The sequence below is a fragment of the Thunnus maccoyii genome, chromosome 5, assembly GCF_910596095.1.
Source record: "Thunnus maccoyii chromosome 5, fThuMac1.1, whole genome shotgun sequence".
Lineage (NCBI taxonomy): Eukaryota > Metazoa > Chordata > Actinopteri > Scombriformes > Scombridae > Thunnus > Thunnus maccoyii.
This window is the reverse complement of record NC_056537.1, coordinates 1,570,560-1,595,830: the sequence shown is the minus strand read 5'-3', so window position 1 is coordinate 1,595,830 and position 25,271 is coordinate 1,570,560. Positions and strand designations below refer to the sequence as shown.

The 25,271-nt window shown below is 41.4% G+C and overlaps 2 protein-coding genes across 10 annotated transcripts in view; one reads left to right on the top strand and one right to left on the bottom strand.

The window, feature by feature from the left end:
• LOC121896765 (NACHT, LRR and PYD domains-containing protein 12-like) overlaps nucleotides 1–25,271 on the bottom strand; it is a 120,648-nt gene that overhangs the window by 20,163 nt on the left and 75,214 nt on the right. For 3 of the 8 annotated variants that reach the window (XR_006096102.1, XM_042410759.1, XM_042410760.1), the window contains exons 1-2: nucleotides 2,060–2,187; nucleotides 1,512–1,631 (exon numbers count right to left, since the gene is read on the bottom strand). The exons of 1 other annotated variant lie outside the window; for it this stretch is intronic. Coding sequence is in view for 6 of the 7 variants with exons in the window: in XM_042410759.1 (XP_042266693.1) it covers nucleotides 1,512–1,631; nucleotides 2,060–2,187 (248 nt within the window). In the remaining variant the exon portion in view is untranslated. Of the gene's footprint in view, nucleotides 1–1,511; nucleotides 1,632–2,059; nucleotides 2,188–10,517; nucleotides 10,558–11,599; nucleotides 11,795–20,268; nucleotides 20,446–23,744; nucleotides 23,919–25,271 lie in introns of those variants that run through there. 4 more of the 8 variants (XM_042410758.1, XM_042410765.1, XM_042410761.1 and 1 more) reach the window with 2 other exon arrangements.
• LOC121896803 (RNA-binding protein 12-like) lies at nucleotides 14,102–18,143 on the top strand. Of its 2 annotated transcripts, none has more exons than XM_042410829.1 (2): nucleotides 14,102–15,412; nucleotides 17,938–18,143. In XM_042410829.1, coding segments are annotated over exons 1-2 (1,266 nt in total). In that variant the 5' UTR covers nucleotides 14,102–14,148; the 3' UTR covers nucleotides 17,940–18,143. The 2 variants fall into 2 exon arrangements, with proteins under 2 accessions (XP_042266763.1, XP_042266764.1); XM_042410830.1 differs by lacking the exon at nucleotides 17,938–18,143 and adding an exon at nucleotides 15,680–16,169.

Sequence of the window (25,271 nt, the reverse complement as noted above, 5' to 3'; positions counted from 1 at the left end):
AGTCTATACTGACAGACAATTCAGTACATTATGTTAGTTAGAGATGCGGAATACAAGAGAAGTAAAAGAAGCAAAATACATGGAAGTATGTTTGTGATTGTGGAGAGCTCTGTGTGTGCGCATCTCTGCTAATTAAAGCCACACAGTTTGAGGCTTTTGTGCTCTCTGCAGTTTTCATTATGGACCGATCTCTGTGCTGATATGTGGAGAAAAGCCTGAAACACTTTAAACAGCTCAGCTTACTGTAAAAAGTAACTTTACTGTCTGTAATACAGCCATGGCCTGTATGTGTCTTGTTATGTGCAGCAACATATTTCTCTTCCTGTTGCTCCACTGTTACATTAAAATACCAGTTTTAGGGCTGAAGCAGCAGCAGCCCAGGACCCGAAGCTTTGGCACCGCGCTCACAGCTGTTGTGTTCACTGTTGCTGTTGACATGAACACAAACGGGATGTGTTCTTTTTACCGTAAGTGTTGCAATATAAGGGCATTTGAGGGGAAACAGTGATTCGCAACTTAAAAGGAATGTGGGAGGAGGGTAAAGTAGGAGTGCCAAAGGCCCCTTGGCCCCCCTACTTCCAGCAACAGTGATGTAAACAATGCAGGATTTAAAATACTAGCTGCAAAAAATCGACTTTGCAAATGTTTCATGAGGAGGGAAATGGATTCAACACATTTGTTAGACCACAAGGATTCACACAATGTGTTTTGGTCAGTAAGTCAATGTAAACATGACTTTTGTCTGTTAACTAGAAAACTCCACAGGGCTCCTTTAAGCTACTATGAGACATTAAAAGTCAGGAAAAATAAGCAGGAGGCAACTGAGCAAAACAGAAAAGTCCACTTGTGAAAAATAACAGACTGCTGCTCTTTTGTCTTGTGTTGTGGTGCTGAACAGAGAGCTCTGCTAAATATCTTCATAATGCATCTTTTCATCTGTGTTTCTCTCTCTCACTGTTTCTGCTATAATCTCTCTCCCTCTGTGTGAGTGTGATACAACAGTTTTACACATTTGTTAAATGTCAGACTCAGTTTCCTCTGCTGCAGTGGTCAGTCTGCAGTGATAAATCAGCTGCAGCGGGCTGTTTGTATACATTTCCATTACTTCCTCCCATATTTTGTGTCTTTGAACAGGAACACGTTAAGACACATTCTGTATTGCAGGAGACCAAACACTCCATTTTCTTCCATTTTACCTGCACAAAACCCCGGTGCAGTCCTTTAATAAATAAGGAGACACAATGTGACTTGTTAGTAAATCCTTAGTAAATATCACCCTGGGTTACCTGCTACTACTTTAGATTGTTAGACTGGAAAATCAAATAGCAATAGCAGCCCTGTCTCTGTCTCTGGTTAACATGTACATGAAGATCTGTTCTAGATTACAGCTGAATGGAAGGTAGTTCATTATTTCTTTCTACTGTGTTTCCTTCATATCTACACTACAACCTTAATGAAACTGTCTCACTGAATCATCTTCAGGTCAGTTTACAGTAGAAACAGTCTCTTACTTTGTGTCTGAGGGTCCAGGTTCATTACTGAAGTGTGGAGGAGGATCATTGGACCAGTCACTCTTCATGGACAGACAGCTGGATATCAGAGACTCTGCTCTCTGTCTGTGCTGCTGACCTCTGGAAACAACAAATGTTTTACATACATCATTACTTCTGGTAAAGAGCAGATATAAACACATGTAACATGTCATATTAGCACTATTTAGTTTTTTTTATTTGTATCTACAGCCGAAAACAGATATGAGAGTAAAACATTTTAACTTCATGTGTAAACACTGAATTTATCTCCTGTAAACTCAGTTAGTTTGTAGAGTCTGATGCCTCCATGTAGTTTGTATCATTTACAGACATTTTCATGAGCTGCAGCTTTGTTAAACACGTCAGCTGCCACTTTATATTTAGATGAATAAACCTGCTGCAGAAGATCTTCAGACTCTCACTAATAACTGATGGAGATGGTTGTAGTAGAGTGTGGGTTTGTTTTTAAATGACATTTCAACACTGAATCATCTTCAGGTCAGTTTACAGTAGAAACAGTCTCTTACTTTGTGTCTGAGGGTCCAGGTTCATTACTGAAGTGTGGAGGAGGATCATTGGACCAGTCACTCTTCATAGACAGACAGCTGGATATCAGAGACTCTGCTCCGTCCTCCTCTTCCTCCGAATCCTTCATCTTCTGGAGTCTGAGAGGTAAACCAGTAACACTGGAGACACACACACACATACACAGTATAATAAACTCAGTCCTTCCTCTGAACTTAGTAGCTTCTTATTAGTTTACATGACTTTAACTACAACCATGTGTGTTTTCCAGCCATCACAAAGATAAACTTTGACTCTGCTTTAAATCCAACAAACAGACTTCAGATAAACATCTGTGTGGTTCTTAAACACGCCTGGACTGGCAATCGGGAGCAGCGGGACTTGCAGCGATGCAAATCGGGTTTCACTGAGCAACTTTCATAGGAATGAACGGGGTCAAGCCTCCGACGCTGTATCCAGTTCTCTTTATACATCCATGACGCAGAGCCGAAGCGAGTGAGTGATTAAACAAGACAGCGAGCGTCACAAAAGTGACGGGGCAGAGGAAAAGATTAGCAGGAAGTTGTCAATCTGGCCGTAAATGTACAGTACAGACTACAGTGTGTCAGTTAATAAATGCTGCAGCTTGTCAAAATCAAGAAACGTCTTGTCTGTTGTTTCCCCAACTGCAGGAAAAGTGAAGGGAGTTAGCTCCAAAGTTAGAACAACGGGTTAGCCTAACCTGAAGACGCTAATCAGACACATAGAGAATGGAGAAATATGTGGCTGCTGATCAACTAAACAGTTAATCAGTAAAATAATCAGCAGATTGACCAATAATGACAGTAATCATTATTAGCAGCTCTGATATTAACACTCACCCTGCCTCAGACTGTTTTCTGTTGACTTTGAAATGGAGTCTGACTGCATACTTTCACTTCCAGTGTTCCTCCCTTCCTGTTTTTTATGTTTTTTACTGGAAGCCGTGTGTGTGTGTGTGTGTGTGTGTGTGTGTGTGTGTGTGTGTGTGTGTGTGTGTGTGTGTGTGTGTGTGTGTGTGTGTGAAGCGCTTCCTAAATGACTCAGACTCTATTGTGAATGTCTTCCCCTCCTGTGTTTTTTTAAATCAGGTGGTCTAAAGCTCCTCTTAAACTGCAATTATGATTTTTTATAAAAATCTCCACAGGTAAACGTTACTCTCTTGGTCTCACGTCTTTAAACATCATTTTTCTCTCCACTCTTTTGTCATTTGGAACAACAGGAACATTCTTCACAAGAACAAACAAGTCTCTATTCTTGGAGATTTGGTTTCAGGATAATATTTTGCTGGTTGACCGGCTGCTTCATGTTCAGTTATATACAGTAACTATTCAGAGTTTCTTTGCTTATGCTGTTCCAATAAAGAGTTTTCCACTGATTTGATGCCATTCCCTCTGGAGTAGTTCTGTTGCTGAGAGACATTGACTTTAATGTTCCTGTTGTTTCTCCCGACCCTTGTGAAACTGCAGTGGATAAAATCTGTTTTTCAGTTTGTCATCGCAAAAGAAGAAGAAGATCAGAGCTCTTCTTCAGCCTGATATTGTTACAGCTCCTGTTATAGTTTCATACTGGGATGCACCGTAACCAGTGGGGAGGACAGGAGGAAAACCAACATGGAATCTTACAACAAACCGCATCAAACTATATCATTGTCCCCCACCTGGTGAAATTGGAGGGGTGGGGGGCAATTTTATATGCCAATAAAACAATTTGCTTGAGTGGTGAAAATGCTTTTTTATAGACATTTAGCATTTAATCATTACAAAATAATTCTCCTACAACAGATGGATCAAATAAGACACACTTGATTCAGCTGTTTTCCTGCAGTTTCACAGTTGTGCATTAAGTTCCCTTCAGCCTATCAAACAATGTTAACCAACAGCTTAACAGTTCATCAACAGTCAACATATTTCCACCTTATCAGACTAAGCAACAGTTCACTTTAACTGACAAACAAATGACTGAAATGAACTGAAACCATGAAACAGAACTTTGCGTGTGTGAACTGGCTGTTAATGGTGAGAATAACTGACAACATCTACAGGCCAAATGCATCACACAGGAGGTGAACCGCTGCCATGGAAACAGCGCCTGTGTCGTTTGGTCGGGCTGGCGGTGGCGGTCAGCGCCGTAGGGAGACTGGTGGGAGTGGGGTGGAGGGCAGCAGGGGCTCGGGGAGACGCTGCGGGTGAGAACCTGGACTGTTGGGTCACCGGTCGGCTGGGATGAGCTGTGCTGCAGCTCCAGGAGCTGCTCGCATAAAGTAGCAGGTAGAGCAGCTGGGGATAGATAAGGCACGTTGGGGGTCTGTAGGGTCTCCTCACCCTCCTGTAGTAGTTCCCCTTCTCTAATATATCCTCAAATGTGGGGTCCAGCATGCAGCAGTTGCCCTTCCTGTCCCCTCCGCTCTCCTGGACACAAAACACTCATTTAGAGACAAACTGACTCTGATGCTAATTTTTCCAGCCTTTCTGATTCTCATTGGAGGGAACTTGGAGATGATGTAGTCATATATGGTCTCTTGTCATCTCTGCACCTTTGGACTCAGACGGGGGCGAGTTGGAACTGATGTCATCTGTTTGAAACTATTTTTATAATGAGGAAATGATAAAGTGAAGTAAACCTCAGACTCTGAGTTCTCTGTCCTCGCTGACGTCCCGCTCCTCTTCAGCTTCACTTCAGCTGGAAAATCTGAGGTTCATAAAGGCAGTTTGACACAATCTGTTAGTTGTTTTGTTGATTGTTTTCTCAGTTTCTTGCTTCAAAGTGGGCTGAGTATTGTTGGAAATGTTTGGATGCCTGCATCATTACAATAACTAGTTTCAGTATTGATTGATTTTTGATGGGATCCATGTTTTTCTTGTGTCAGTCTGTCTCTAAACACTCAGCTGTCTCCTCAGTGTCATCGTGTCTCTGGCTGTAAAACGCACAGTCAATGCAAATGTTCACTTTTCTAGTTTGAATATATGAATTTGTTTTTTTACTTTTTTACATGTATATTTTGTACATTTCTGTTTTATTTATTTAGTAAAGACACATTCCTCCTCATGTTTATTTATTTAAATTATCTTCTGTTAACTTTTTTTTCTAAAATGTTTTTGATTTTTTTTTTTTTCTTCCTGTGAGCAGAAAAAATAAAAAGAAGTTCAGGTTTGAGTTTAAGAGTTTAAACTAATTTTTCTGATTCTCATTCCATTTTTTTTTTTTTTTTTTTTTTGGTGTTTTGAAACTTAAAATTCTGTCAGGAAAAAGTATTTTTTCACCAAAGTTTTTTCAGATTAAACCTTTTTTTGTATATAGTGATTTTCTGTGTGATGTTATCTCTTTTCTGTTACATCAGTTTCTCCTTGAATGATATCAAACCTCCTTTACATCAGTTCAATGATTAATTATTAGTCTTACATTATTGTTAAGAACACCTCGAACTCCCACATACAAAGTAACTGACAAAACATTAATGTGTGAGATTTAAAACAAGCAGAAATTGAAGGTATAAAAGACATAATGAAGGATGATATGATGGCTTCCTTTAATGAATTGTTACAATAAAGACATTTGAAAAGGAATTCCTGAATTATGTCTTCAAAACATTATCAAGAAATCTTAATAATCTTTGAATATGATGAGATATTAAGTGATACTGAGGAAAAGAATAAAAGACAGAAACTGTATAAATCTGTTAAAGATAGAAACACATAAAGCTTCTAACAAATGTGCAAATCAGTGGGTATCAGATTTACAGGAAGCTGCAGATAAACTGGACTGGAATTCCATTTGGTGTAATGCAACGCGCCCTTTAGATCAGTAGGTAGTAAGTTGATAGTTTTATATAAATATAAAATATTCTTCTTTCAGAGGAACAACTTCACATGAAGACACACATGGAACACAGCAGGCAGAATATCAGGGTCCACTTGATGAAGGGAACTTCTCTTGGTTTGGCAGCTTGTTGCTCTGAGCTGCTGCTGGCCTTCTGTTGAGACGACTGTCTGTACTGAGCAGCATCTTAGAGGACAAAGTATTGACCTGCAGCTCAGGTGTTGGCTGGAAAAGCTTTTTACAGTGCCCACACTGTCATGGGACATCTATACTCCAGAGTTCAGTGATGCAGTTCTTGCAGAAGTTGTGTTCACATGGTGGACTGACTGGATCAGTGAACACATCCAGACAGATGGAGCACAGAAAGTGATCTTCAGTCTGCAGACAGCTGGCAGCAGACATGTTTACACACACAAAACAAAAGTCAGAAGATGTTATTTCAAAGGTCAACAGATAAAAGACACAGAATATTCATCATCTTTTGAAATATATCATGAACAATTACAATGGAAAGTTTAACAATACAATGGGCAATGTGTGTAAAATCTTAGGAAGGAAAGAAGAAACAACGATTGGTACTATTAAGATAAAATGTGAAGAAGAGTTGGGGGCACAAATAATCAGTCCCTCCAGGAAACTTATCATCACAATAATTAACACAAATTCAAGATATTTGTGAAAGCTGCAATTTTGCTAAATTACTGCAACTTTTCTGCATGAAATGTTCAAACCAACAGACGTTTGTGATTTGGACCAATTGTCTTATTTCCTTTCGTGGTAACTGACGTCATCACAGCGATAAATGGAGCTCAAGTACAGTATTTTCTTTTTATAGAACTTTGAGTCCATGGTTCTCATGTTCAGAAAATACAGTAAAAATTAGCAGTGAAATATAGTTGTTTCTGTGATATGCAGGAAGCTTTTTTATCCAAGGAAGTTATTAAATATCACTCTTCATTGGTAGGAGTTAAAAAAATCACATTATTTTATTTTGATTGTAAATTTTCCCAAATCCCACAATTTTACTGCACAAAAACACATAAAACATCACAAATAGTTTTGCAATTTTTAAGAAAAGCTGCTGCAAAATCAAACATTTTTGGCCTCAATAATAAGAAAAAACCTCCTGGAGGGACTGATTAACAGATGAAGGATGGGAATAGATGTTTAATGAAGTTCATTCAACTACCAATTCATTATTTTGAGACAATCAGCTCAGAAAATAAATATGAGATATTTCTTGACCCCAAAATTTATTTGCAAATATAAAGAAGATGAAGCTCTCAGTGCTGGAGAAACTGTGGTGAACGTATTTACGACTTTTATTCATGCAAATGATTAAATACATTTTGGTTAGAAGTCTTTAAGTGTAACTGTATTTAAAAGTATTTCAGAGCATATTATAGTGGGAAAACCTCCAGCTGGACTCAGTCAAGATGAAAATGATTTATTTAGAGTCCTGAGAATCTCAGCACTGACACAAATAAAAGGCTGGAAAAAGACCAAACCTCCAGATTTAATAAGATGGAAAAGTAGGATTCAAGAAATGCAACTTGTGGAGAAAGTGACTCACACAATAAGGAACATGGAAGATGTGTTTGAGAAAAGGTGAACTTTGGCTGATGGGAAATTATAACGACATCATCAGAATGTATCAGAAGGTTATTTAGCAACTTGTCCTTTCTCTTCAAATAGACGGCTGACCATGTTACTGAATATCTGACTACTTCCTGTAATTACACACAGATTCAATCAAATACGGTTCATTTATACACAAAGACAGAAAAAATAACTACAATAAAAATAGATGTTATACATGAAGCTGAAGCTTGACACAGGATAAAAACACTGCAAGTTCATTTATTTCCACAGATGTTTATTAGAATTTGGTCTTTGTTTCCCACCACCATCATCCCACCTCCCTCCCTTCACAAGTCTATAAAACTTCTCAAAACCAACGTTACACAATGTTTTACACCATACTAACACACACATACAGGAAGCAAATAAACCAGTAAAACACACATTAGATTCGCATTTAAGATGTACAGCATATAAAACAAAAATTATCAGTAGATCAGTGGATAAAATGAGTTTGAAGAAGTGATTTAAAGGAAGATAATGACTTATCAGACTGAGCTCCTCAAACAGGTTGATCCAGAGCCCTGACAGCAAAGACCAGGACCCATATTTATCTGTGTTGATAATCAGCACTAATTCATTTCCCACCACTCAGTGTCAACTTATAGAAAAACAAGCTGCATTCATGCAAATCGTGGCTTTATTGATTGAATGATTCATTAGTGTTAAACTGCTGATGGCAGAGATATATTTCAAAGAGCTGTAAGGACACATAAGTCAACAGGAGGTTTAGCTGGAGATGAGTTGGACAGTGGAGAAGATACATTTCATGTTTTTAATGAAGTTGTGTCCACAGTCCGTTTGCATCATTATCACTGTGCGCAGTGTTGCACAATACATGCAAGATGCTGCACTAATGTAGAAAAAAAGATGTAAAGGATGTGATTGGATAGGGCTGGATCACACAGCTGGATCACATGATCTCACCTACCAGTTTAAATTATATAGTTATTGTTAAAGCCACCTGATTGGCTGACCAGTGTTTACTTACAGCCTGATGCAAATGACTTGTTAAATATTGTTATGAGATATAAACTATTCATTGTGACATCATATGTTTGCATATAAAAGCTAGATACCTTTAATATTTACACACAGAGCAACTCTGAAATGTCATCTGGAGCCATGAAGAGCCTTTAAAAGTAATCAATCAAATCTTTACAATCAATCCTAAAACAAACAGGTAACCAGTGAACTGATGATAGAAATGGAGTAATATGATCTCTTTTCCTGCTTTTAGTTCAAAGTCTGACAGCAGCAGTGTTCTGTGCTAGTTTTATAGATATTATTTGAATATGTTTTAATGGTGAAAACAGGACTGGACGAGCTGCTGATATGATCATCAAAACTTAGACTGGAATCAAAAAATACAAAGGTTTTCACCACAGAACCAAGATATGATTTGACCTGCATGCAGGTTTTCTGGACCAATGATAAATTCTTTCACAATTTAACTGAATGAAATTTGTGGACATCCAATCTGTCACATCTGTCACAACTGGGCCTGTATTTATCAAGCGTCTCAGAGCAGGAAATCACTCCTACCTGGCCAAAAATGATCAGAGTGACGCATCTCTGCTTCTACTTTTAGGAGAAAAAGCCTTTTATCAACTTTCCAAACTTGGTAAATGATTCGTATCTCTGCCAATATTTAGGAGCTGCAGGAGATGGAGTTCAGGCAGAGATATTCCCTGAGAGGAGAGATGTTTTGGGAACGCTTGATGACACTGAGCTTATTAAAAGATTGTTTGGACAAAAACAGAATCATTAGTGAGACTGACTTTGTGCGTGATGCAGAGGAGAACACATGATGTTTCTACAGAACATCATTTAAATAAATACAGAATGTCCTCACAATGTTACACTTTATGGTAACGGGGAAAATGCAGCTGTGCAACAGTGACGATTCTGTCAGAAGCGACAATGATGGAAGTCATGAATCAAACTTTGATCTGGCTTAATGCACGTCGTAAAGATAATGAGCATGACGAGGGTCCTCAGTTACAGCCCACTAAAACTTTGATTAACACAGAATCATGTCATCTGCATAATGAAGGATATCTCAACTTCATTACAACAGCTCAAATATTTTATAGGCTTATTTTTTATTGAGGCTCCTTCAAATAACAGCAGAGCTACAGCCTGATATTTGAGAGATTCTATTTCTGTTTCTATTGTTACGCTGTATTTACCTTCATGTAGAGAACACAGGTTAACTTGGGGTGTAGTTGAAAGAGGAATTGGACAGTGGAAGAGAAGATGTTCTTCATGGAGAGGGTTTGCAACATGTGTCTGTGCAATATGTGCAAGATGCAGCACTATTACAGGCTGTGAAACCATGTGGCTGAACCAAGATCATTTCACACAGCTGAGTCTAATTACCTGTTATCTTCATTAACATATAGGCTACATTTATCTCTCAGACTTTCTTTACACTTTGTAAATATCATCTTATAATGAATTTTGGCATCATAGTTTTGTTCCATAACCTTGGTAAGTTACCTGCCTGGTTACCTGCCTATACACATAATATACCAAATTACCACTGTTTCACATTTCCAGCTGAGACTGTGAGAAAACTACAACACGTCATCATTATTTCTACTTTGCTGCTCTGACTGTGGTAAAACAGCGACGTCTCACTCTCTCCCAGGAGTAATCCTTCTCCTGCTGACAATCACACTAAATTCTCTTCTGCTTCATTAATTAGTTTTAGTCCTCGTTAACTCTCAGTGTGATTCTGAGACGCTTGATAAATATGGGCCCAGGGTCAGAGTCTGACTTAAACACCTGTTTTTAATCTTTTCTGCATCAAACAGCTCATGTATAACAAATCTGTAAAGTGCTGATTCAACAAAATCCAGAGATAACTGTTCAGTTTGTAGTCAGTTAAAAGACTTAAGTGAAGATGACAAAATCCAGATCCAGACTCCGGTCCAGATGGATCATCAGGATCCAGCTGATCCTCTCTCAACACACACTCCTGGATGTTCACTCACACTCTGACAGAGATCATCACCATCTGATGAGAGAAGAAGAAACAACAGAGGTCATAAATCAGTGTTTAGTGAGACTCACTTCATCAGCTGTCAGTCAGTGATGCAGCACATCCAGTATAAAGAGCGGCAGGGACTTCAGTCCTGTTCAGACCAGAGGTGGAACAGCTGTGCATCGTAGCCTGCTTCCTTTCAGCTCTCATGTTAACGTGTTGGAGTGAACACACTGAGCTCCAAGCTCACACACCTGCACAGACTTTTGCTATCAAGTCTGTTTACTCTGCAGATTTCACTCAAGTACACAGAGGAAATAAAGTTCTGAGAGTCATGAACACATCATTACTGCAGAAACAGAGACATTCACTCATCAGTTTACTGATGGATTTACTGTTGATACATGTGAACTGTTAGAAAAGTTGAAAGCTACAGAGTCTCTGTGGAATTTGAAGATCTTTCCTGCTGTTAAATCATCACATGACAATCAGTCAGAGCTCTCAGCTAAACAGCTGCTGTGATTCCTGGACTTCAGCAGAGGTTCTGGTCTGTATAAAGACCACATGGTTACTAAACGTAATGATGCTTGTGTGAAATCAGAGCTAGTGATTTGCAGGCTGCAGTCAGACTGATCTTAGAGCTCTGACAAAGATGAACTGATCAATTCTTTAGTGTTGAAATGAGAGGACAAACACTTTCAGATCAGATTTGATGGTAGGACAGTTTGATGATGAGGACCACTGTCTCTATACATCTTGTAAGACTGTCAGCTGTAATCCAGCTTTATTTCCTGCAGACATCAACACAACAACAACAGTCGTCTTAACATCAACTCAAACACATGATCACAACAAGCTTCTGGCTGATCTGATTGGCTGACTGTTCTCTCTCTCTCTGTCTTTCTGTCCAATCCTGAAGCCTGTCACCATTCTCCTCTCACAGCTTCACTGAGGAAAGCAGCCACTGAGAAGGTTGAAGGTTCACCAGGAAATACTGGATCTTTGCTTTGATACTAACTGTGTTTAATACAATACTGCTGAAACCAGCACGGACTGACTCCAACTCTCTACTGACCTCAGAGTCTCCAGTCTACAGTCTGGACTCTCCTGAAGATCAGACAGCTGCTTCACATCTGAACTCGACAGAGTGAAGTATTCCCACGGATCCAGCTCTCTCAGATGCAGCTCTCTCAGATGGGATGAGGGGTTGGACTTCAGAGCTGAGGCCAGAGAATCACAGCTGATCTTTGACAAACTGCAGTCCCACAATCTGAATAAAGAATAAATGATGTCACTTTAGAAAACAAAGTTCCTTTTTTAAATCATTCAATGTTTCATAATCTGTTCAGATGTGAAGAAGGTTTAGAAGCTGCTGGAACAGCCTTCAGAGGATCTGAGAGGAGTTGAAAATATACATATTTTTAAACATAAACTAAAAACCATCTGTTTAGTCTGGCTTTTATGTAGTGTTTTATCATATTATGGTTTTATTATTTATATTTATTATCATTATTTATTTTATTCTATTTTGTTTTATAAACATTTTACTGTTGATCATTATGAATTATTTTATTATATTTAATTTTCATTAACATTTTACTATTTTACTAATCTATTTATAATGTGTAGTGTTAGTATGATTTTATATGACCCTATGTATTTTACTGATTTTGGATGTTGGACGTGTGACAGAAACATTCCCTAGTCTGCATGACACCTTGGGTAATATGGCATAGCCCTTCTGGGGGGCCTTTTAGATACAAACAATGGATCCATGGTTAAGTTTGGAACTGTTCCAGATGTGGGCATGTTTTGACACATAATATGTTGTGAGATAGCTGTCAATCACTTGATGGACGGCTCCCAACTGAGGTAGTACCCCTGGAAAACATGTTATTCATATGATAAGATACAGATGTGTAACCCTATATAAGCTGTGCATCGACAGTGGTACATTAGCCAGACCATCTTTGTACATGGAATGGACCCGATGGCCATCGTCTAATAAACGTCTACAAAACAAGAACTTCGCCAGCTCTTCCTTTGAACGATATCATCACACATCCTTCCTTTCAGTGTAGTATTTGACAACTTTGTTATCTTTATTGCTTGTATTATCTTTTATTATTTATATTTTATTATCTTAACTACCCATTTTTTATTGTTGTCTTATTTATTGAAACTGTTTTGCTTTTTTAATTGCTTTGGTGTTCATTAGTCTCTAAATCCATTTTTAACATCCTACATTTTGTCAGTCGTTTGTGCAGCACTTTGAATTGTATTTTATTTGTTTGAAAGGTGCTATATAAATAAAGTTTGATTGACTGATTGATTGATAGAATGTAGAAGTTTATAAAATGGAAACTCCAAAACAGCTGAACCCAACAGGATGCAGGTTAAAAACTGTCAAATACAAACAGTGAAAAAGAGCTCTCATTAATATTAATGACAACATGCTGCTACTTCAATAAAGACGTAGTGACTTCACCTCTTAAACTCTGCAGCTCCACCAGTGACTCCATCTATACAAACTGTTGTGCAGCCAAACACAAGTAAAAATGCAAAAAGTCTAAAACATGACATAGCTATATTTTTTTAGGCCTACATGTGCAAAACAGTTGAGCAAGAATAATAAAAGAGCTGCATCACTTGCAAGGGCTTCATCATTATGCACATTTCACAAACATAAATGCTATCCCATAATGCAACACATTGACTGTCAGTTACATTACTGCCTTCTACTGGATTGAAAATAAGACTCAGTTCTCCTATTTAATCTAAATGATTATATATAAAATAAAACTAATATATATATTCCCACCCTCATCCCATTCTCTAATATAAATGAAGTTTATAGACTTATAAACAAAGTTCGGGAACCAAAGACCACGCCTTGTACGCAACCCATTTCCGCACCACAGGGTATTTAGACACACCATATCCGCTCCTCTCCCTCTGTCTCAGCTTGCAAGCACCCTGTGACACACCAGCATAAACTTAAAACTTCTTACTCACATCATGGACCTCGAACTGCTCCTCAACGCTTCGGACGAGGACTCGTTCGAAGTCCCGGAGTCCCCCGGCGTCCGATCTTTCCGGCAGCCTCGCCTGCGCTCCTCGGTTTCCCTCATCCCGGCCTCTCGGCCCTCATCCTCCGTCGACGACGGTATCGTCGAGCCCTCGATCCCCAGCGGCTCCAGGGGAAGGTCCCGTACTCGGCGTCCGAAGGAAGCTACTTATTCCCGACGCTCACTCCAGCCTCGCTCGAGATCCCGGAGCCCGCCCAAGAGGAGCAGCCACCGCGCGCAGCGCTCTCCTCGCCTCCGATGTACGGACCGCTCCTCGGCCCCAAACATGTCCGAGTGGACCGTCGCTCGCTTAAAGCATTTCCTCAGCCAAAATAACATTCCCTTCCACCGCACCGACAACAAGGCAAGACTGTTTCAATTATACACAAACTCCCTGAAGGACAGCACTCTCTCCCGTCCATCTTCCCACGATCTTCCGGGTTCCCGACGTCGCGCGTGCGACGACGTCCGTGACGTCACGGCACGTCGCTCCGCCACTCGCACACCTTCCTCCTCAGCAACCTCAGTCTCCCCAGTACAGTCCGCTTCTAACCCTATGCAGGCTCTCTCTGCTCCACAGCCATTTCCTCCTCCTACTTTCTCTTCAGCCGCACTTACATCCCATGCATATACATTCCATCAACCCAGCATCCCTTCCTCCTCTCCGGCTCCTATCTCTGCTGCTCCTTCCCTCCCGGCCATCTCAGCTGCTCCTCCACCCGCACCAACCACGGCAGCCGCTCAGACAGCACAAACAACAGCGGGCCCCAGCAGCTCCACGAGTTACACCCAACCTGTTCCTCCTCTTTCTTCTTTCCACCCTCCCTGTCTCCTCCCCTACCCCCCGGCTCCCCACGACCCGCACTCTAGCATTACCCGTACTACAGCACCTGCACCTCCTTATCCTACAGCCTTACACACGGCCAGCCTCGGCCTTTTCCTGGCTCCCACATCTCCATCCAGCAGCTACACCCTGGCCACCGCCCAGCCACCAGTGCGCCCCCTAGCATCCGCCCGGCCCTCCCCCGTGTCTCCCACCCTCAGGCAGCAGATCCTAACCGGTAATTACATTGATCTCACTCAACTCATTCACCCTACATCAATTAATCCTCACATCCCCAGGGAACTGCTCACCTCATTCGGCCCCTCGGAACTTAAACAGCCACTTCCTGCTCGCTCCAAGGACCTCACAGTCGCCGAGTTCGCTTTTGCGTTCTCATTGTATAGAGACATAATTTGTTCAGCCTTCCCCGACCGCAGGTCCGAGCTCGATGATTACTTGTCATTAATTCTTGACCTGGCCTTGCGTTTCGGCGGCAACGGTTTCTATACCTATCATATCCTCTTCGCCTCCCAAGCCGCCGGTCGCCTCCAACAGTTCAACCAGGGCACGTACTGGGGAACATTGGACCACGAGCTATACTGCCAAGTTTTCGCAGCTCGCGCTTCTCTGCACTGCGAAATGTGCGGCGCCCCTTCCCATCCCGCCGCAGCATGCACCCTCTCCGCCCCCCTGCCCCGCGCCTCGGTAACAGACAAGCGAAGCCCAGCCATGCCACACTACTTGCCATCGGTGGCTCCCCCACCATCCATCACCCCCAAACCTGCCTTAGATCACCCGTCCATCCTCGGCCCCCTCCCCAAAGGCACGGACAGGAGAGGGAGACCTGTCCTCTACCAGGGAGGACGGATGATCTGCAATAACTTCAACGACCTCAGTTGCAGCTCCTTCAGCTGCAAATTCCTCCACACTTGTTCATTCTGCGGGGGAGCCCACGCCAGAGCCACATGCCCACACAACCCGACAAAGCAACAGCTGTGTAAGCATCTCAATACCCCCGTTAACATCAACGCCCTAGCCACCGCCCTACAAAACCATCCAGACACCCAGTTCGTCAACTTCCTCATTCAGGGCTTCACTTACGGTTTCCATCCGGGTCTGCAGGCCACGCCTGAGTCCACTCACATATGCAACAACTTGCAATAAGCCCTGTCTGAACCCACCACAGTTGACAGACTACTGCAAAAAGAAGTTGATGACGCCTTCATGATTGGCCCTTTCTCCAGCCCCCCTTCCCGTCTTTCAGAGTCAGCCCAATCGGAGTGGCAACCAGGAAGTACTCTGGGAAAAAGAGGCTCATCATCGACCTCTCGTCCCCCCACGGTTCCACTGTTCCAAGCATTAACAGCCTGATTCCCAGCCTGGACTTTTCCATGCAATACGCCACTATAGACCACGCCATTTCCCTCATCCGACTCGCGGGCCAGGGAGCATGGTTGTCCAAGGCGGACATCACAAGCGCTTTCAAAGTCCTCCCCATCCACCCCGACTACTGGCACCTCTTCGGGGTCTCCTGGAAGGGCGCATACTATTTTGCCGTGCGTCTAACCTTCGGCTGCAAGAGCAGCCCAAAAAATTTTCGACTCATTGTCCGAAGCCCTCTGCTGGATTCTTTCCAACAATTATAAACTCCCATACGTCATCCACCTACTTGACGACTTCCTCACGGTCACGCCACCGTCTTCGCCCCCGTCATACGGTCTCACCACAATGATTTCCGCATTCACTGATCTCGGCGTTCCCCTGCCTCCAGAGAAAACAGAAGGCCCAAGCACATCCTTGGAATTCCTCGGCATCACCCTCAACTCCATTACACTCCAAGCATCTCTGCCTACTGAGAAACTCCACCGCATTTCTCTACTCATTCAAAACTTTCTCATGGCCAACACATGCACCAAACGTCAATTACTCTCTCTGCTGGGCCATTTCAACTACGCCACCCGCATCATCCCTCAGGGCCGATCTTTCTTGTCACACCTTCTCTCCATAGCCACCGCCGTCCCATCCATCCACGACCACGTCACGCTAGACAGCGCGTGTAAGATGGAACTAAAAATGTGGCACCAGTTCCTCTCTTCCTGGAACGGCATCTCCTTCTTTTACGACGTCCACGTTACAGACGCCAATGACATCCAGCTATACACCGACGCCGCCCCTTCAGTCGGCTTCGGTGGTTACTACGGTGGCAGATGGTTCTCTGCCGAATGGCCACCCGACTTCTCTTCCCTGGCCCCTTCCTCCACCATTTCAGAAATGTACCCGATTGTCATCGCTGCCATTCTTTGGGGGCATGAATGGTCCAAAAAGACCATCGCCATCCACTCTGACAACAGCGCCGTCGTCGACATCCTCAACAAAGGCCGGTCACACAATCTGGACATCATGCAGTTCGTGCGCAAGCTCACATTGGTTTCAGCCCAGCACCAGTTCATCATCTGTGCACTCCACATTCCAGGCCACAAAAACGCAATCGCCGATTCACTCTCTCGTTTCATGTTTCAGAAATTCAGACAACTAGCTCCAGCCTCCAACCCTCTTCCAACTCCAGTCCCACCGTTTTCAGCCACAATCTACAACTGAACCCGCAACTGGAACAACTGGTCACCACTTCACGGGACAACATCATCAACAGCGTCACCCCTCGAACACTATCTCCATACTTCACCGGCTGGAATTCCTTTAAAACCTTTCACGTCTCCCACGGACTCCCATTCCCTTCACCGGACATTCTTACCCTCTCCTGCTTCATTACATTCTCTCACACTCAACTCAAGATCAAGTCTTCCACCATACAGACCTACCTCAGCGGAATCAATTCCCGGATTCCCGGAGCACCATGCCCAGCCTCGTCCCACTCTCATACCTACATCCATCACGACCCGGATAACGTTAAGAAATCCCATTCTCGCCTCTCTGGTTGAAGTCTCTTTGGGGGCCTCGTACAGATGCCAGATCATCGAGACAGCACCCCCACCCTGAGTCTCAACCCCTGTTCCCACTTACCTCCCCGACGTCGACGCATCTCCTCCTTTCATCTATCACTCTCCTATCCACTCCCTCCTTCCCCTCTTTCCCGCCTGCTCTTCTTTCTCCCCATCCCTCGACCCTCATCCCTTCGACCCCTACCCCCTCATCCCGCATCCCACGACCTCGACCCTCACCCCCGCATCCTCACACCCCCCGACCCTCTCCCTTCCCCCATCCATCCTTCCCTCTCCAACCATCCCTCTAACTATCCTTCCTCCTTTTCACCCTGCCTTCCATCACACTCCCAATAAACCATTAAATCCATATTCTAGAAGGAGTGGTCTTGGTTAGTGAAATGAAGTTTATAGACTTATAAACAAAGTTCGGGAACCAAAGACCACGCCTTGTACGCAACCCATTTCCGCACCACAGGGTATTTAGACACACCATATCCGCTCCTCTCCCTCTGTCTCAGCTTGCAAGTCCCTCCCACCCGACCCCTCCGCTAACTTTCCTCTCTTCTCTGCTCAAACACAGGAACAGGGGGGCCTCGTACAGATGCCAGATCATCGAGACAGCACCCCCACCCTGAGTCTCAACCCCTGTTCCCACTTACCTCCCCGACGTCGACGCATCTCCTCCTTTCATCTATCACTCTCCTATCCACTCCCTCCTTCCCCTCTTTCCCGCCTGCTCTTCTTTCTCCCCATCCCTCGACCCTCATCCCTTCGACCCCTACCCCCTCATCCCGCATCCCACGACCTCGACCCTCACCCCCCGCATCCTCACACCCCCCGACCCTCTCCCTTCCCCCATCCATCCTTCCCTCTCCAACCATCCCTCTAACTATCCTTCCTCCTTTTCACCCTGCCTTCCATCACACTCCCAATAAACCATTAAATCCATATTCTAGAAGGAGTGGTCTTGGTTAGTGAACTTCTCAATCGAGGCTCTGAGAGAGTCTGAAAGCCTCTCAGCAGCCTCTGCACTTCCTCTCCAGTAATAATCTCTATCCTCTCAGATTTCATTTCTGCCTCAGCGGCACAGTTAATCAGCATGGACAGAAGTGCTCAGAACTTCATCTTGTCCTCACAAAAACAATATTCATCATGCTTCATACCTGATTAGTTCTCCTTCACTTCTTGAATCTTTTCATTCCTAGCTGCTTCCTCATGGCTCAGCCTTCTCTTGGACCTGATCCTCATGACTTCCATCTCTTTCTTTCTCTTTGGACAGTCTGCTTGCCTCATGTCTCCCCCCACACTGATTACACTGGGGTTCTTTTTCAGTTTCTGCTGCTGCACGTCTCATCTTCACATTAACCACATATCCCCAAATCATGTCTACACACAAGCCAGCTGTGTCCACATTTCAAACAACGTCTGCACTGAATGGGTTTGGGAACAAACAGCCTTACTGGGTAACTGATATGATCTAAGAATACTTTGTCAGGCAGGATTTCTCATTCAAAATGCAACACACCAGGGGCCAGATGCATAAAACTCTGTGTAGATTCATGACTAAAACTGTGTGTGGTTTTTGTGTGTACGTATCGTTTATGCATCTGGCCCCTGGTCTTGTTTCAAACCTTTCTCCGTCACTCATCCTGATCATTCAATGACTGTCAACAACTTACTGGAACTCTTCTATGAAGTGGGAAACATGACACCTGCTAACCATCTAACTCATATTTCCAACAACTTCTTCAGCTGTGTCTGTGAAACACATCCAACAATGATCAATCCATTTCTTTTAACATCAACTAAGTTGACATCGCCGAGTTTGTCCTTAATCCAACTCACGACTTCATGTTTGTTCAACAGAACTCCAAATCTGTCCTTGTTCCCAGTCAGTTTTATTGCAGCCAAGTGGATTTCTCTTTCTTTCTCTCTATCATCATTGTAACTTCAAATTTCTTCTTCTTTCTTCTGTTTTTTTCCTGGTTTCTTCCCGCTGCCTCTTTCAAGATCGTTCACCTCAATCTTCCTTCTGCCATCCTTCTATGGGACTGTCATGACTCAGGGCAGCTAATATAGCAGCTAGCATCTACCTTACTTTTAAACTTGAAATAAGATTTTTGTGCACATTGTAATAACTCGGTTTCCACGAAGTAGACATTTTAAACGTCACGCAGTTCTAACTGAACCATTTACAATAAGTAACCACTGTATACACACAACACAGTACACTTGTACACATGTTCACTGAGTAAAGGTGCAAATGCAAAGTTTTCTCTGGATTTCAAGAATCGATTATTGATCATTCAAATAAGAATTTCAATTAATCAGAACTATTTTATTTATTTTTTGTCCAGCCCTAAAGTTTAGAAGACGGAAACTCCAAACACCTGAACCCAACAGGATGCAGGTTAAAAACTGTCAAATATAAACAGTGTGGACTGAAGACTCTGAGGTCACCTGCATTGATCTCTGTGTCCCTGTGTGTGTGTGTGTGTGTGTGTGTGTGTGTGTGTGTGTGTGTGTGTGTGTGTGTTCTGAAGGATCAATATCATTGATCAGACATTATTCATTAAAACACATTAAATAATATAATAAAGAAATATTTCTCCTTCATAAAATAAACTTTTTAAACCATTTAAAACAGATGTTAGTTGAGAGGATCCTCTGTATACAGATGTGACTCTTTATCATAAATTATGAACATTAATTGACTTTAACAACTAACAGTGGACATTTTCTACAGTTTCTTTAAGAATCAGTCATCTTTTATAACTACAGACTCAACTTTGTACAGTAAAAAATGAAAATATGAGAAAAAAATAACTTCATAGATGTAAATTGTACATGAATTAGGTTCAGTTGTTAAACATTAAGATCAACAATAGTAACAGACAGTCAGTGAACTGACCTCAGAGTCTCCAGTCTACAGTGTGGACTCTCCAGAAAATCACACAGCAGATTCAATCCTGAAACCTGCTTGTTTTCGTTTCCTCCCAGATCCAGCTCTTTCAGATGGGAGGGGTTGGACTTCAGAGCTGAGACCAGAGAAGCACAGCTGATCTCTGACAAACCGCAGCGACTCAATCTGAATAAAGAATACATGACGTAGATAAAAATCCATCATAATCCATCAGGTGTGTTCAGGTTTTAAATGTGTAGTTCAACAGTATTATGTCCTCATCAATGAGCTTTTCACTAAAATGAGCAGAGTGACGTTGTCATTGTGTTATTATGGATCATCATCATGTCAGCCTTCTACAGACATCATCCAAATGTCACCACAACATTCAGACACATATTCATGTCAACACTGATCAATAAATTGATCAGATGTGCACTGAGTACAGTGAGAAACATGTTCTCCTAATCCTAGATGTAACCTAGAACCATCCTTTACAAATATACCTGCAGGGCCATATTTATGCTCCTGTTTACTGCTGGTGCAGCTACACAAAGTGACATCATTTCCTGACAGGAAGCATCATGCACATGTTGAAGCGTCACTTGTTGTTGGTGGCAGCTCAGACACGACTACAGATACAAACTGCATTTGGAAATATGATTTGCTCTCTTTGTGTCTGTTGGCCTATATGAGTTTAAAGTGAGTGTGTCAACAGTTTTCTTAAAGATGTTTGTCTTTTTTTAATTAGTGACTAAGTTCAAAGTGAAACCAGCTGTTCAGTACGGTGGCCCTGAAGTGCAGATCACATCGACAAATAGGAAAACACAACAGCAAATCAAAAAACACAACAACAAATAACAAAACACGACAAGAAATCACAAAATACGACAACAAATAACAAAACAACAAATAACAAAATACAACAAATAACAAAACACAACAACAAATGACAAAACACAACAACAAATAACAAAACATGACAACAAATAACAAAACAAAACAACAAATAACAAAACAAAACAACAAATAACAAAACACAACAACAAATAATAAAACAAAACAACAGCAAAAGCAGACAATACAACAACATTAACTTCTAACAGAAAAGGTAGGTACCTACTATCGTCAAAGCTTGATGATTGCTGATTGGACGATCTTCCATTGACGAGGATCATCGCTTATTGGACGGACGCACTGTCCATCTTTTTAACAGGAAGGATTGATTCATAACAAGATAAACAATCAATGTATTACTTTGTTTTTCGTGTGAATTTAAGAAAAAAACAAACGAAAATCCACATGCTTTTCCTGTTTTAGTCTGCAAATCGGCAATTGGAATAGAAAAGAAACCCAATCCAGAAAACAACTTGTTTTTGCTATAGCATAAAAAAGTATATATATATATATATATAGATAGATAGACAGATAGATAGATAGACAAATACAGGGACTAATTTGAGAAAAAAATTCTTTCCAAAAAGTTTTTATTCATTCATTCGAATAAATCACAGTACCGCCACTCGGACAGACGTGCTAAATATATTTGGGCCCTAATTTAACTGAATAAGTGCAATGACAAGAACAGCGTAGTGGGTCTGAAGCTCACAGACTGTGTGGACATCTCCATGTGCACCTGCTATGTACGTGCAGCAGTGCAACATTCAAAAGGGATGGATGACGGTGAATATAGATCAGTGGGTGTGATGATTAACGCTCTCTCAGCCAGTCACATAGATGTGAAACAGTTGCGCAATCATAGTAAACGTGATAACGACAGCTAAACAAAAAGAAGGCTTTTATTTAGGAAAGGTCTGGATGGTTCGAAGTGTTACAACATGAACACACATCATCAAAAATCTGAAGAGAAGACAGATGGAGAAGTTATTTTCATCAGTGAGGTTGCCTAGTAAAAAAAAAAAATTAATTAATTTGGTGAAGCCATTGATATGATTATATCAAACCGATCACTATTTCAGCAATAATTTTAATGTATCTCACCTCGTACACTAATGTAAAATTAATTACTAAACTATTGCATAGTTTAGTAATTAATGTTACACAACAGTGTTTGCACTTCAATGTGTTTCAAGAGTAAAATGAGACACTACTTTTGGTAAAAAGAAAGTTGGAAAAGAGGCTGATGAGCCCAGGTAAACGGACGCTCCTTCATAAAAAGCAGAATATCGAGGTATAACCAACCAGTCTGCTGTGTGTAGAGGTGTGTGTGCTTATTTTGTAGCAGCCTGGTGTCATTTTCCGGTGAATTAATGAAGGTTAAGAAAGTGAACAGCTGTGTGTAATGGCACTGCGCTCTTGCGCAGAGGCAACCTCTGGTCCATTTACTGCGTCAACACACAGCCTAGACGCAGTCATCTCGACTGCCATGAGAGTGTGAGTGCTGACAGTGAAAGTCCATTTCTGATTCTATGGTTGTTTGCACTATAGAGTGTTCTCATGTTGCAGTGCTTTAATTGGATTTTTAAAAAAACATTTTATTTTTATTTAAGATATGGTCTATAGGTGCAGCAGCATAACCCCATATGAGGGGGATAAAAAAGCAAACAGGGATTCTCCCTCCAAATCACACCTTCTATCTATCTATCTATAAATTCCTAATTATTTTATAAGTGTTACCGTTGCAGCTGAGAGAAATAGCACAATATGCATTAATAGTGTAGATAGGCCCACTGTGATTGTGATTTATTTGAATGAATGAATAAAAATGTATTGAAAAGATCTCCTTCTGATTTTTTCTCGAATTACTCCCTGTATCGATCTATCTATATGTATGTATGTATGCATGTATGTATGTATGTGTATGTATATATATATGTGTGTGTGTGTGTGTGTATATATATACATATATATGTGTGTGTGTGTGTGTGTGTGTGTGTGTGTGTGTGTGTGTGTATATATATATATATTCTATAGCAAAAAACAAGTTGTTTTCTGGATTGGGTTTCTTTTGTATTCCAATTGCCAATTTGCAGACTAAAACAGGAAATGTTTTGTTTTGTTTTTAATTCACACGAAAAACAGAAAAACAAAGTGATGCATTGATTGTTTATCTTGTTATGAATCAAATTGAACACAGCTCTGGGCCGAGACTACATGGACCCTAACGGAACCGTCCAATCAGCGATGATCCTTGTCAATGGGAGAACATCCAATCAGCAACAAGCTTTGTCGATAGACGGTACCTACCTTTTCCTTTAGAAGTTAATGTTGTGTTTTTCTGCTTTTGCTGTTGTGTTTTGTTATTTGTCGTTGTGTTTTCCTATTTGTCGTTGTGATTTGCACTTCAGGGCCACCGTAGTTCAGGCATTTGGACTGGCAAACTTTGAAAACTTGTAATTAGTGAATGTGTTATGAATCAAACTAATTTTAAAATTTAACTTAAAACTTTTAAGTCTAAAACCGTTATGGATTGAAATCGGGTAAATATAAGATGAACAAGAGGAAAACACAGTCAGTGAACTGACCTCAGAGTCTCCAGTCTACAGTTTGGACTCTCCAGTCCAGCAGACAGATGCTTCACTGCTGAGTCAGACAGACTGTTCCGGCCCAGGTCCAGCTCTCTGAGGTGGGAGGGGTTGGACTTCAGAGCTGAAGCCACAACTTCACAGTGAGTCTCTGAGAGTCCACAATCAGCAAGTCTGTAATGCAGATAGCATACATACAATACACACTTTAATAATAAATATAGATTCTAGGCATTTTGGTCACTAAACAAACTAAGATGTGATGAATAGCTCAGTGATCTCTGTTGGCAGAGCTGGTCGGCCATTAATCACAAGGTTGGTGGTTTGAAACTTGAGCTCCTTCTGTCCACATGTCCAAGTGTCTTTGAGCAACACACAATCCAAAATTGTACGTGTATGTAAAAAAATGTAAGTCACTTTGGACAAAAGCGTCTGAAAATGAAAGTAATGTAAACGTGTCATGTTGTGATTTACCCTTCAAATCAAAGTTGAGTTATTCAGTAAGTCTCCCCACTCTCTCTGCTGCTGTACTGCAGACTTTTTAATGGGATTCTCTGTTTTGGTTTCATCTTGCAGACAAAGGCAAAGAAAATGGAGTTGCATTTATGCTTCTATAAAGTCCACAGTGATTGCTTCTTATTTGTCTTAAATGTCTCCTCGCTTTGCTCACTTGAGTCATATCCTTGTGTCTTAGTCCCTCCCACCTAAGATACAAGGGAGAGATGCAGGAAAAGATGTGAGGGAAGAAGAATCAAGGAAACATGTTTTTGGACGTCCTTTCCTTTCAGGCGCCATCTGAAGTGACGTCAGCTGTCAGTCTACAGGTGTTAACAGCTCTTCAGTGTTTTTTCATGTGCTGGAGTTTAAATGTGATGTACTGTCTAAAAAATGAATAATGTCGTACAGTTACCACTGCCAGCACAGTGACGTAGTGATGTCCTCCAACATGACAAAAGACAACGTGAAATATCTCTGCATGTTTCTCCTGAAATAAACTGTTTGACAAACATCTGCATGTTATATTGTGAACAGATCCATCAAACAGTTTGTAACTGCTCAGACACTGAATACACATTTCTACTGGCAGCAACTTTTTCTAAAATATATTTCTTATTTGCATCTGCATTCATTGATATTCTGTTTGTAAATTCATTATTTAATAATTCATGATATGATGAGAATGTCTCGTAATTTGTAGGAGTAATTTAAACTTGTAGTTTATATGTTTTAAGGAAAGAGGAAATATGTAAATATATCTGACATCAATGTTTACTTTTTACCTTGTCACAGTCTGACTCTATGTATCTTCCTCTCAGCTCTGAGTGAGTCTGGCTCTATGTGACTATCTAGTCATGTACAGTGCTGGTTATTGAGCGGCTTGTTTAGTGTTGGCTTAGTTACTCTTCATCTAGACATCACTCTCTTAGGTTGTATTTATCCATCATCATTTATGTGTTACACTTCTGTTATCCAGTCCTTTTGCTCATGTAATTTTACTCATTCATACGATGAGTTGCCAGTTTTTAT